This window comes from Scatophagus argus, chromosome 6 (genome assembly GCF_020382885.2).
Source record: "Scatophagus argus isolate fScaArg1 chromosome 6, fScaArg1.pri, whole genome shotgun sequence".
NCBI lineage: Eukaryota > Metazoa > Chordata > Actinopteri > Scatophagidae > Scatophagus > Scatophagus argus.
This window is the reverse complement of record NC_058498.1, coordinates 15267245-15280519: the sequence shown is the minus strand read 5'-3', so window position 1 is coordinate 15280519 and position 13275 is coordinate 15267245. Positions and strand designations below refer to the sequence as shown.

Sequence of the window (13275 nt, the reverse complement as noted above, 5' to 3'; positions counted from 1 at the left end):
AAGTCTGTAATTTAGTGTTACGGGATATAAACTGAGTTGCTGTAGAAGAAAATACCCAGTAACAGTCAATCTATTATACCTGCTGAACAAAACATAAAATAACACTATTACAGGATTTCTCCCAACAGCCTAAAGGATCCACATAAAAGTCTGTGGTTAGAGGAAATCCAGTGTTTATTTCGGTTTATGCACAACAGAATACAAAAAACACAACCTAAAAAGTTTTTAATTGTACACTTGCTTTATCCCTACAATAAGCACCGCTGGGATGCAGTGAAAACATTGCGGTGAATCAGATATATTCTTGAAACTAAAAGGGAGAAAAATTACACACACAGATGGTCTGGCCAAAGAAAACACAAGCAAAGTGCATAAACTGAACAATTTTTATAGGCATCTGTTGAGCTAAAACATAACGATCTGTACAATCATGTAGCTGAAAGAAATGCACACAGAATTATAGCATGTTTTATCAACATATACAAAATCTGTCTGTAAGGAAAGCGTTTGTAATTTTGATGGTGTGTAATTTTCTTTATATTAATTTTACCCACAGTTATATGTAGCGAAAACAAGGTTACACACATAAATATAAGGCCTTTAAAGCCAGAACTGATCTTCCCAGGTTCTGCATTCATAGTGCAATTTGTAGTACTAAACACATCAGATATTGTACATGGAAATTATTACAACTCGATCACATTTTTTTCCAAAATTCCAGTAGGCTGCAATTTCAATACAGGCTTAAGTGCACCAAGTACAAGTGCAATCCAGCCTGTGGACGGAGAAGTCAGGGCTCAAACTAAGTTGTTCAATGTCCAACATTAGCTTTTTTAGCTCAACAGCCAAAGCAGGGGTTTCACATCTGATGTAGATACGTTTTTCTGTGATAAAATCTCTAAATAAATCTTCCAGCTCTAACGTTTACAGATTTCCCTTCCAATCCACCATATATTCCTGCATACACAATATGTCATTTAGTTTTTTTATAGCTGAATAAAAAATTTCAAGAAGACATAATCAAAGAGTTGGAGAAGATAAAACTCAATTAATTTTGACTGCAGAAAGCTGAGAGAAATAACCGAATTTCCTCGCACCACAAGAGCTGGCATCACTGTTACATTATAATAAAAAATAAATATGTATCTGTGTAGCACAGTGCAAAGACCCAAAGACTGAACTGAAATTCTTCATCGAAACGATGCTAAAAACAGAGCACCTGAAATCCTTAAACTAGCGGAAACCAGCCGAAAACATAGTGCTTAGCCTGCTAGCTTTCACACATCAGCTGACTTCCTGAGTTGACTCATTTAATATTTCTATTTCATCAATAAAATTAGCTGTATTTAGAACGACATGTGATGATGATTATGACACTGTACTTCTAAATACTGATATCACAAATGTTTTTCTGTTTTTAATTGGTGAAGTTCCCTGTGAGATTAATCTTAGGAGTATATTCATTTTCTGTTTCCTTCGCTGGCTTTGCAGCTTGAGAGCAGCCTTGAGCAGAGCTGCTATGGGGTAAAAGCATTTGTGTTGTAACGGGGTGACTCCAGGTTCAATGCTCTGCTCCCTGCCGCTAAGCAATTACCCTTATGTGGGGCGTCTGGGGGTACAGGGAGAAGTTCAATGTTGCCACACAAGCAGCTACAGACTACCTCTGGATATCAGTCCAGATAAAGAATGAGACCGACTGCTTGGTGCTGACAATTTGAGCTACGTTCCTTCTAGATTTGAATGATCTGAATGAAACCCAGTCATGACGGACTGGTTATTTATACTCATTCATTCATATCTAAATCACAATTGTTAAGTCACGGCAGTTTTGGAATATACTTCCTAACTTAAAAAAATAATAAATAAAAGTGTGAACAGAGGTCTTATGTTCTCCATGTTTGTGTGTTTTGTAGAGGAGTTATAAACCATACAGGTGCCACAGGTGATCTTAAGCAGACCCCATCAGCACACCGACGGGAGGGGCGGCCTGGCTGTCTGTCGCTGAGTGCTGGTACAATGTGTCTGTGTTGTTGACCCTGAGGAGAGGTGGGATGCTGGATGACCTGATGTGGAGGATCCTGGTGTCAGTTACTTCACAGTCGATCTGCATCATCACCTCAAACTCTTTGTTCCTTATGATGCTGTCTGTAATGGCAGGAAAGGATATGGAAGATCGTTAACTCTCAAAACACTGTTATTGTGGATTCATTTATTCATTTATTTGCTCTACCCCCAGTGGATTTATATCATGACATAGTGCAGACATAGTGCCCTACAGTATTAATCATTATTATCAATGGCAGTTTTTTGTCAAGATTTGTTGCAGAAAGATATGACAAGAAAGCATTTTGAAAGTGTAAAGCCAGTTGGGGGGCTGAGAATTGAGTATGGATGGAGGCTGGGTTACAGATGGGATCCAGAGGTGAGTCACATGCCAGATTTGTTCTTCATAGAGATAAAGTAAACAGCTCTAAACAAGAGCAGGACATGCAAATTTGAGAGGAAAAAAGAAGGAATTCTGGCAAGAGTGTGGGACAGAGAAAAAGAGTCATAGAGCGATCGCTGATGATGTGTCAGGATCCTTCAAGGCTTCTCGTTGACTTCAGAGAAGAAAAGAAAAGTCTCTGGCAAGATTGAGGGACAGCGAGTGATCGATGCTGATGAGTCAGGCTATTGTGTGTAAAATGAAAAAACCCAGAGAATGCAACACGTGGCAGATGGTTTACAGTATGATGACAAATACAAAGCTCATTATCAAAGATGAACATATTTTCACAGGGTCATCCTGAGGTTTAATCTACAAAGGAATTACTCTGGCTTTATCTTGGGACATTCAAGTCTGCTGCACTAAAGTTGCTGGACTTAAAACAACGATGTGGTTCATGGTTTGTGGTCTCCCACAGAATAACTTTGCTCAGCCTTGGGAGGAAGAACATTTTCTAAAGCGGACAGGCTTGTAAAATTCTTTGCTAGAAAAAGGCTATTAACAAAATGTTGAGGGATCTCTTGTGTATTTACATTAACAGACAATTTAAAGACTTTGGGCTTCCTTTGTAGGTCAGCCAGAGAGTCAAGATGATAACAACATTCCCCACATGGAGCACACAAGACAAACACACTTCAGAGTTTCAGTGTTTTAGTGCACTCGTATATGACCCAGAAATGGAGCTGTAGGCATCTTTAAAATGCCTGGGAGTGCTGCAAGTTGTTTAAAAGCTGCAGTCTTTTCTTCAGACACCTGTGCAAGACATCAACTCCTTCTGCCTTTCTGCAAGATTTCCTGATTTTTTGCAGTTTGAGTCTATCAGATCATATTGTATAGTGATGAAACACTAGCCCCTTCTGCAGCCAAAAGACTCCATGGATGTTCATATCATTAGATTGTTAGTAGACGTAATGCTGAGTATGACTTCATCTGCTGCCTAATTCCCTCTCTTGCACCTGCAGCGAAACTGGAACTTTTTAAATGGCTTCAGTGTTTGAACAGACATCTCAGGAAATAGTCCTGTGAGTTAGGATTCTGCTCTTTCTCACGCTATATCTATCTCAAATTAGGCTCCTGGAGCTGGAAAAGTTATTCTCTCTGTATCTCCATATAGCTGATTATTTTCCCCCTTTGGTTCAAGGTCCTGCCCTTACTGCACAGCCAAGCCTGTAGATTCTGTTCAGTTCAAGATAAACAATTCAATAATAAATAGACCTCCAACAGACAGACAGCACAAAGTGGAAACGTGTCACATGCAAAATCCAAATGCACACCATGTGAGGAAGATGACTAGAATAGAAATCCTGCAAAAAAAAAACAAAAAACTGAGCATAGATGTAGCAGTCAAGCAGAGTGAACGCACCCTGTAGATATGTTCTGACGAGTTTACCAGCATAAAGCTTATTTATAAAGTTATTTATTTTACACGTTACAGCCAGTGAATCATGACCTGCACTGCTTCGCATTACAGCCTACATAACCCTGTATTTAGCTCACAGTTACTTTGATCAGTTATTAGTATCCTCTAATAAAAACTGTCACACCAAAATTAAACTGTGCCTCATAAAAATTAAAGCAGCTCTAATCGAAACGCTACATTAATGGATCAAATGACCATATGTTATGTGTCGCTTGTGGTGAAGCAATTTTCACTTGACTCTGCTCATAATGTTTTTTTAATTCACTCTCATCAGTATAGCTTCCAGTTGCAGCAAGAAGTTGCTTTCTGCAATAATTTCTAATAATCTACTGTTCTCTGTCCTGCAGCAAACAGGCAAAGCTAGAGACAAGTCGTGGAAGTCATAGTGGAGCATTCAGGAGGCCAAGAACCAGATATTTCCTGGAGTCATTTGTGGAGTCCAAAACAGAAATAAAAGAAGGGTGAATACTGGATTTATGTTCACCAAGTATCCAGAAACATGACTTTAAATGTATGTTTATGTTACTCTGCGTCTTAGTGCTTACACAGAATGGTTTGCAAACACATCTGCCATTTAAGGTGATGAAAAAAAAGCAATTTATGGAGGTTTCAGCTGTTCGCTCTCTTTTGTGAGATTGTCTTCTGTTACCGCTTAACTAGATTTCTATACCCCAAAATTATTTTTTAAGTGCCCAATAATTACAAAGTCATTTGTGGGCAGCAATCTAAACCATTATCCAAACTGAAGACTCACATTTAATACCCCACACTGATTACATTCACCTTTCTTCAAATTACCAAAATGTCTAAATTCTATTCAGCCAACTGCTTGAACAGCAGCCTGAAAAGTGAAATAGGAAACACAGAGCCACGAGGCCCTAACTCCAAACAGCAGCTCTTTGAAGACGCTGCCAAATCTACCGTCCTGCTCTGCGTGGTCTCCTTCCCCTCTTTTACTAGTGCCATCTGGAGATGTTCCAGAAAGTTTCAGCGACACAGAGAGCCGGTGTGTGCTGATAAAACCTCACTGTCTGGCAAAGAAGCATCTGAGGAAACCTGAGAGTACATCTTGGGAGGATGGTGGCTGCCAGACTGGCACAAACTCTGAGGACATGTTCATGAGAGAAGCTTTTGTTAATATCCAAGAGGAACCAATTCATTCTCAAAATCATCATTGGGTCAATAAAGATAAGTGCAGGTCTAATAAGATGATATGGGGACGACTAGGGGCTCTGCAATAGAATGTACAAGTCAGTGTTGAACAATAAAGCAGTGTTTTAACATTAGAAATTTTTTCATCAATCTCATGGGCAAAAAGAGTCTACAATCATGCTAGCAGCTCTGTTTGGCTGTACTGCAAGTTACATTTAGGAAGTACAGCATATTTCCTACTTTATTAATCATCATGGGTTAGAATTTGCAAATTAATACTACAAACAAAGTATAGCTGAGGTTGATGGAAATGTCACTGGTTCTGCAAATGTTTGGTGAGGTGTTGGGCCAAAGAGTCACTTGCGAGTTGGAACTTATTTGGGCAAGGATGGCAAGGGTTAAACATTTGGGTTGCTAAGGGTGCACTCCTTCACAGAGCCCTGGTGGGGATGTTTGTTTAGATTAGATGAGTAGGAAAATCTGACCCCCAACTCCATCAGTGGTGCTGAGTTCTACCTTCAGCCCCCAGTGAAAGCTGCCTGTTAGCTAAAGTGCACGTGTACAATCTCAGAGAAGTAAAAATAGACTGCAGTACGTCCCGTGGTCGATCCACCTGTAAATGATGTCATCTCCAAAACATTCCTCTCCTCCAAACACGTCGCTTCCACTTGATTGAGTTGCTTTCAAAATCAGAGGATCATTAAATAAACACACCGTTCAGTCCATATGAGGAGCCACTGCTCAGCCGGATGCGTTTTCAGAGAGAATCAAGGATGTTAAGGTTAAGTAACTTTAACAGAGCCTCTGAAACGTGGACACGCAGCGAGACAGAAACGATGGCTTACATCAAAGTCTCCATCTTCGATGTTCAGTTAATGACCAAGACAGACCAAAACTTCACTCCAGATTAACAGAGTCTATCCACCTCCCCAGATGAAAACCATTTAGTGACTGGAGAAAGAAGGCATTCCTAAAGGCGAGCAGCAGCAGGAAGCTGGAAAGAATTATACTCGACTGTGGCGCAATCATGTTCCCGAAAGAAGACAGTGCTTCTGCTTTTCTTAGGGTTTCACCCAGCTAAATATGTACATTTGCTCTTAATCACTTCAAAGTTTCATACAAAGACAGCCTCAATCTTAAATAATGCTGTAAGGCTGTCGTCTGTGTGACACATGGCTTTACATGTTGAAGGAGAAAGGACCTCAGGGGTGTTATGCTACTAGAGAATCACCACTGACCTTTCAACATCAGCCTCTCTTGGCTTAGTTTTTAACTACCGTCTTTGCTGTCAGGTCAATGAGGGACTACAATGACGAACAGTTATGGCATCTGAGACGGAAGCTACTGCATCTCTGTTAACACAAAACTGATATCGGTACTCTCCCAGTACAAGCAGTAAAAGAGTTTTGGAACAAAGCACTGAAAAACAATGTTTTGCATTTGTGGCCAGCTGCAGGCATCCATGACAGATAATGCAAACTGAAGACCCTTCACTTGGCGTAACAAGAATCTTTCCAGACCCCGTATCTCTCCCTGAATGCCACTTTTGTTTGCCCATTTCAACAATTAGCTGAAAAGGTCTTGGATTTCACTATTTACTGCTATTTCAATGGACCATCTGACCAGCACGGACCTCAACATTCCTCCCTGACAAGACCGACCAAGAACAATGTTTACCTTCATCAATCTTCATCTCTAACGCCGCCCTTTCAGAAAAAAAAAAAGTTATTTCCCAATGGTCATGTCTTCCCTGCTGAGGGAAGTGGCTTATATTCCACTGACTCACCCCTCTCAGAGCTGGCTGAATCACTAATCAAATGTGTTGCTGGTGCTTTGCCACAGACTAGAGGGAAAGATAACGGACGAACAAGAAGATTTCAGATAAAAACGCCAGGTTAACAGCCAAAACCAACTTTCTGTCTTTCTAATAGCTCACACCCTACATAAACATTATCCCTATTGAGCAGGTTTCAATTTCAGTTCACTGTCCTGTAGGCTTGGTGAAAATCAAAATCAAGCCACCTGATAATTAAGCCTGCAGAATTTGGACAGAAGACTTCTTTCAACTGAAATCTGTGATGACCTGATTTTGACATACTGCATCAGTTATTCAGCAGATCTAAGGATCATGGAGAATCGTGGAGATCAAAAACATGTTTACTTTGTTAAAAAAAAAAAAAAAGAAAGAAAAGAAAAAGAAAAAGAAAAAAAACCAATTTGGAAACAAATGTGCCAATTTAAATCCAAGGTTTTTGTCAACAAACTGCTCAGACAGAGGCGTATACCTCATGTACACCAGTGTTAAAATACGCTGGATGAGTTTTGTTTATGAGGACAAATGGTCAAATAAACGGGTGATTGCTTCTCAAATGGACTGATGGAAATCACTCCCCCTAAACCGCAAACCGCGTGCACTCTCATTGCTGCCACTACGACAAGCTGTGAACTACAACGGTTTTCTTAAAGAGGAAATGAGTCTAAATGCTGCAGTTCCTTGAATGGCCACTTGACGCTGGTTCCAAAAGCGAGTCAATCCCCACCAATCCCCATATGAAAATGCTCAACTTTAGTGCAGAAATAAACATGTTTACAGTCTATAGCCAATTTCTCTGTTCATGACAACTGCGTTGGTGGGGAATTTTTATGTAACTTGCTTATTTAAATCCCATTAAGGCTTCAAATTTGGCATAATTAAAGGAGTGACTAGTTGGCAGAAACTGTTAGCAGCAAGCTGTCTGCTAGGCTTCACTTTGGCTAATTTGAGTCACTAAAGTTGACCTCTCGGCCATTTTTGTGGTGTTGGTGACTTCAGCTCTTACATAAGTTGCACACATTATCACTTACCTTGTCTGTAGCTGTCACAAATCACAGGTCTGGATGATACTGGCATGAACTTTTTGGGTGCTTTGCTTATATGATAATGCCTGTCCTTAAAAACAGTTTTACCTCATAGATGATAAATGTATATGAAACAATCCAGGCAGTGTAGGTTTTTAGTAATGATAACAAAGTTGTAGTAACATTATGTTTTTAGGCTGACATGAGGGCATTCTCTTAGTATTTGTCTTAACAATTTTATACAACAATTTTATAGTACGATCACAGGCTGAAAAACCTAACAGAAACCACAAGAGCTCAGAGGGAAGGAGGGAGCAAAGGCTTTCAAGGAACAACACACCAAATGACAAAGAAACTTTTTGGCAAAGAAAATCTACAAAGAAACATCGATTTAACTGAAAGAGACAACCCACACTCATGATCAAAGTTGGTAGATTTTAGAAAACCAAATAGCAGCACAGACGAAAAAAGGATCACTATCACCTTAATAGGCTTATAAAGTGCTAAAGAGTGCTCTACTTTTGTCTAGTGTCTTAGGTCAGAAGTAATGCATTCTTGTGGGGAGACGTGTTTCTGAATCTGCACCCAGTTTGCCTCTCATCTGTTACATTGTGTTGAGTGAACAAAGCTCCCCAACTGTTGTGTCTGTGCTGCAGCGCATACCATTTATGTTCATGGCTGGCAACACCACAGACATCTTGGGTCGACTTCCTTTGTTGTGGCTGGTGGCTGGAAGTAGAAGATGATCCTGAAAACAAAGAAAACAAGGTCATCAAGAGGAAAACACAACTCATTTGGGAGCAAACAAAATGGCTGGTGCAAGCAGTTGTTGACCAAGAATCAGAGCTAAGTTTATAATCCTGATGAGAAGACCTACTGAGGGAGTTACGCTAACAACCTGAGGTTATCAATGATGCAAAAGTTATCTGGAAGGGTAAAAGATCCCAGAAAAAGGCAATAATTTCCGCCATGGCCTTTTTTTCCACGCCTCAAAAGCCCAGTTAAAACCACTCCGATTCCAATACTGTCAGCTTACACTAAGTGCACTCTAAAAGAGTGAGGAGATCAAAATTGCATTAACCAGCAAAGTAGTTCCTAAAGCTATTAAAATAGCTGTTTGCAACTCATTAGACAATCACAGGGAAGGTTTTAATCTGAGCACATCCTCTCAGAAGGAGTTGTGGTGGAGAGGAATGCTAATGCGAGAACACACAAGTGACTCACACGCACACACGGTAATGATGCTTAAGGCTGTAGCTCCACTACCAGGTGCAAAAGCTATCATTTTAATCATTTACCTGAATTAATACTCGGACTGACGAAAAAAATCATGTACATATTTGAGGGTGACAACCAAACAGATGAGCGAAAACCAGTAAAACAAAGAGTGAAGTGGTTTCTGCTGGAATTAACGGAGCAAATCACAAATCAAGGGATTTCAGAGAACGACTTTGTGCACTTTAAGAATGGGATGAAACATCAGAAGATTCAGTTTACTTTTCAAAGTTATCGGACTACAAAATTAAAATGATGTGCAAACTGAAGAAGCAGTGACCAGTTTCTGCTATGGGCACAAGTGAAGGGGAACTCCATGATTTTAGTTTTGCACTGATAATGACTTGCAGGTTTTACTAAAATGGCACTAAAATGTTTCATCAGCTTGTGTAACTTCCTTCAGAATAAAGGGTTTGGTGTGATATAAGGTCATGACACTACAAGGAATGAAGGACAAGCTGTAAGCCATCAGTGGGAGTATTAAATGCTGAAAATGAGTCAGGCAATGCCTTGACTGTTTGGAAGGTGGCAGGAAAACACCAATCACATTACTGCTCATCATCAGGGGGACTGGAGAACTTGTCAAACTGAGACAACAACTACAGCTGCCATGACAACAGGTGAATTTTCCTCAAAACGTATGGGCTACAATCTATGGTGAAAGCGGCCAGTGTTTCCACCACCTCAACGCTCGCTTACATAAAGTCACAGGTGCTAAAACGACGGGAGAAGTGAAGCAAGACCACAAAATGACGGACGAGAGGAGCAGTTCCATATTTTGGCCTTGTTATGTTTTCCATCGCCTCACCTCATTTCATACCCAAACAAAGCCACAGGTGGTAATGTATCTGTTGAGGGCTACAAGTTACCCTGACCTAAGCATGGCCGTCTCTGAGCAGGCTACATACTATAGAGTGACCTCTACTGATGAGGGCAACATCAGCCATGATGAACAATGTTTTGCCTTGAAAGACAAAAGTCAAAATAGGTGGTGATTGGCTTTAAAATCTAAGCAAATCTAAACAAATTCCAAATTTAATACAGAGCTTTGGTAATCTTGTAATAAGACCATACTGACTGGAACAAAAAACAAAAGCACACCCGCTTTTGCACACACACACACACACACACATATACACACATACACACAACCTGAAACCCAGGAAACAAAATACAGGCAAATAAACTAACTGAGAAAAGCTGACAAAGGTCTGTAAGAATAAAAAGGCCACACTGAGTAACAGGCTTATAATTTATACTCTTTACTTTACTCTTTACTGTTTATTGCTTCATCATGTGTTTTTGTCATACAATAATTCATCTTTGATTACTGTTAAATCCACTTCAGCATTTAATAAAGAACAAAAAGAAAACAAAATCATGCCCAAAGTCATCAGCTGTGTAAGGAAGCTGGATATATTCCCTTGGCTTAAAATGAGTGAAAGAAAGTCAGAATGATTAACACATATACACAAAGCTAAAACAACTGATTCATCGACCAAAAGAAAATTCTTCAGCAACTATTTGGATAACTGAATATTCATTTGTGTCATTTCTCAAGTAACAATGGCAAATATTTTTTAAAGATTTTCTGCATTTCTTTGTCTTCTCTTAAACGTAATACCATAAACAGAATATCTTTGGTTTTGGACTGAGAGCTGAGCAAAACAAGCTATAGGAAGACATTTCCTCGTGCTTTTAGATATTAAGATGGACATTTTCCAGTATTTTCTGATATTTACAGACCAAACACTCAATCAGTTATAATCATTCACTGCAGCCCTGCATCTTCGCACATACATTTTTAAAGCTTTAGAATAATTAAAAAAGTTATTTTCCTTCAGTTGTTACTATAATTATATAAGTTTAATTGTCGCTAACTGTCACTAATAGCCATTTTTCAACATGTTTTTTAAAAATTATATTTGGAAGAGTCACCCTCAATGCTCAAGTAACACAAAGCCACTAGAACCTGAAGGACAGCTACTTGACCTGTAGAGGCCCTGACTCACACACTATTGTTACCGCTGTCACCATGCCAACTCAGAGCCCAGCTTTTGTGACTTGCTTGGTGACAAGAGGTCTTGATCTTTGTCCACATGCTTCAAAACTTCTACCCCACTGAGTAATCCTAAGGATTTAAGGTCTTAACAACACCAGAGTATCCTGAGGTGATGAGTGTCATGTGTGATTGAAACAGTAACAAAAAGTGTTTTTGTTAAGAATGAGATCACTTCAGATCATGGATGTAAATGTGTGTTATTTGGCACAGTAGATGAAGATGGAGCAGCGATTTTCTATACACACAAACTATAATGGGTTGAACTCAAGGGAGAAAACCCCTGCAGGATATTTGTTTTCCTTTTTTTTGGGTTAGAACTTACGAATGACAGGATGCAAGACTGGGAGGGGGCTCTATAAATATAAGATACTGTATATTTGACAAGAGAGGAAAGCACTCAAAGAAACTAAACCAAACTAATCAAAGAACTCTCTCTAAATATGATGTCCAAGATCAATCATATTTAGAGGGAAAATTAAAACCAGATTCAGAGTCTTAAATGTGGAAAAATGGTTAAATGAATAAAGGCCAAGAAGATTAACAGTGACATATGGTCATGCCTAAAACCCTAAAACACAGCCATGATGATTGCAAATGGACTAAGGAAACTGGACTGGAAACGGGTGGTTACACCCTTGGGCGTGTTTATGTCCTCCCCTCCCCCGACCACCACTTTCTTCTCTCTCTTAAGGAACATACCTACCGCATACAATTTATGATTCACAAGTTACCCTTTCTGTGATTAATTTGTTGCTTTTCAAGGCCAGTTTGGGAGAAGGTAATCTCAAGAAAGACACAAGTGCAATAAAATCAGTGTCCAGCTGTGAAAACTGCCATTGAAATCTCCATTAATTTTACTTTATGTGATCAATTTAACCACTGTGTCAGATATCACGTGGGAGCCAGCGCCTGCTAACCCTCTCATATGAATGCCAAGGAGCAGACAAGTCGAAACTTACCCTGCGGAAAGACACTACGTAGAAAGTGTCGCCACGGCGATTGATCTCATCAAAGAAGTCACTGTAGGTGTGGTGAGGTGCGTAGTATACCTGCAGCTCACTGCCAGGATTCCTATTGATGAAGAAAAAAAGGACAAATATGATGACAACTCAATGATTCAGAAGATCAAATCAATATGGTTTGAAACAGACACCTAAGACACGGATCAAGTGCTGACAATCTGAATCTTGTGCAGAAGAAATGTAATATATTTGACAAATTTCATTCAGATAAAATTATTTAACAGGTGTAAGAATTTTATCAGAAAACTAATACTATTTGCGATGTTTGTCTGATTAAACCCAACACAGACAACTTTCTATCTCGTGGTTCAAACAAGATCATTCAAATGGCCGAAGAGGACACACCAGTCACTGATGACAATAATTAATTGGCTCCAAGCCTAAAATATAACAACTTGCTGCTTTCTGTTTCACATTATAGTAAACTGATTCTCTTTGGGTTTGAAACTGTTTTAGACTGTCTGCATTGATTGTACACAGCAGAACCATCAAACATATGAAGACTCAAAGTAATACTTCTGTCAAAGGCAGGCTACAGTCCCTCGATGACCTGGGATTTTTTTTTTTTTGCTTTTATTCTGGCCGACTAGAACGTCAACTGCTGAAAGTGATTTTCCTTCCTTTGTCCTCGAGATCTGGATGTTTCTTAGGCCTTCACAGACTGGAAAAAGGAAGACTGTAGGTGGCCAAAAAAACTATTCACTCCATCTGTTTGCTCTGAACTACATGGTGTAATCCAATAGAAACTGATTTATTGATCGCCAAACCTCTGCAGGGTCATGCTTTTAAATAGCTGTAATATGTATTGGTCAGATAAAAACTGAAAAGAGGGCAAATGCCAAAAAAATGTGGAAATAGAGACAGAAATGTTGTTTCCCATTACACTTTGATCAAATACAACTTTAAAACAATGAAACATACAAGTCTGTTATGTCTACAGTTTCTTTACATAATCTATTTCTGTGGATCCTGCTGACAATAAACACTCCAGTCTGCTGCTCTAAACAGATTACAGCTCACT

At 39.4% G+C, this 13275-nt stretch overlaps 1 protein-coding gene across 1 annotated transcript in view; it reads right to left on the bottom strand.

Annotated features, from left to right (window-relative positions):
- Window positions 1-156: 156 nt before the first annotated feature.
- The window catches only part of atf6 (activating transcription factor 6), a 31351-nt gene continuing 18232 nt past the window's right edge, over window positions 157-13275 (bottom strand). The window contains exons 14-16 of the mRNA XM_046391141.1: window positions 12192-12303; window positions 8559-8643; window positions 157-2145 (exon numbers count right to left, since the gene is read on the bottom strand). Of these exons, the coding sequence (XP_046247097.1) occupies window positions 1949-2145; window positions 8559-8643; window positions 12192-12303 (394 nt within the window). The 3' untranslated portion in view covers window positions 157-1948. The remainder of the gene's footprint in view (window positions 2146-8558; window positions 8644-12191; window positions 12304-13275) is intronic.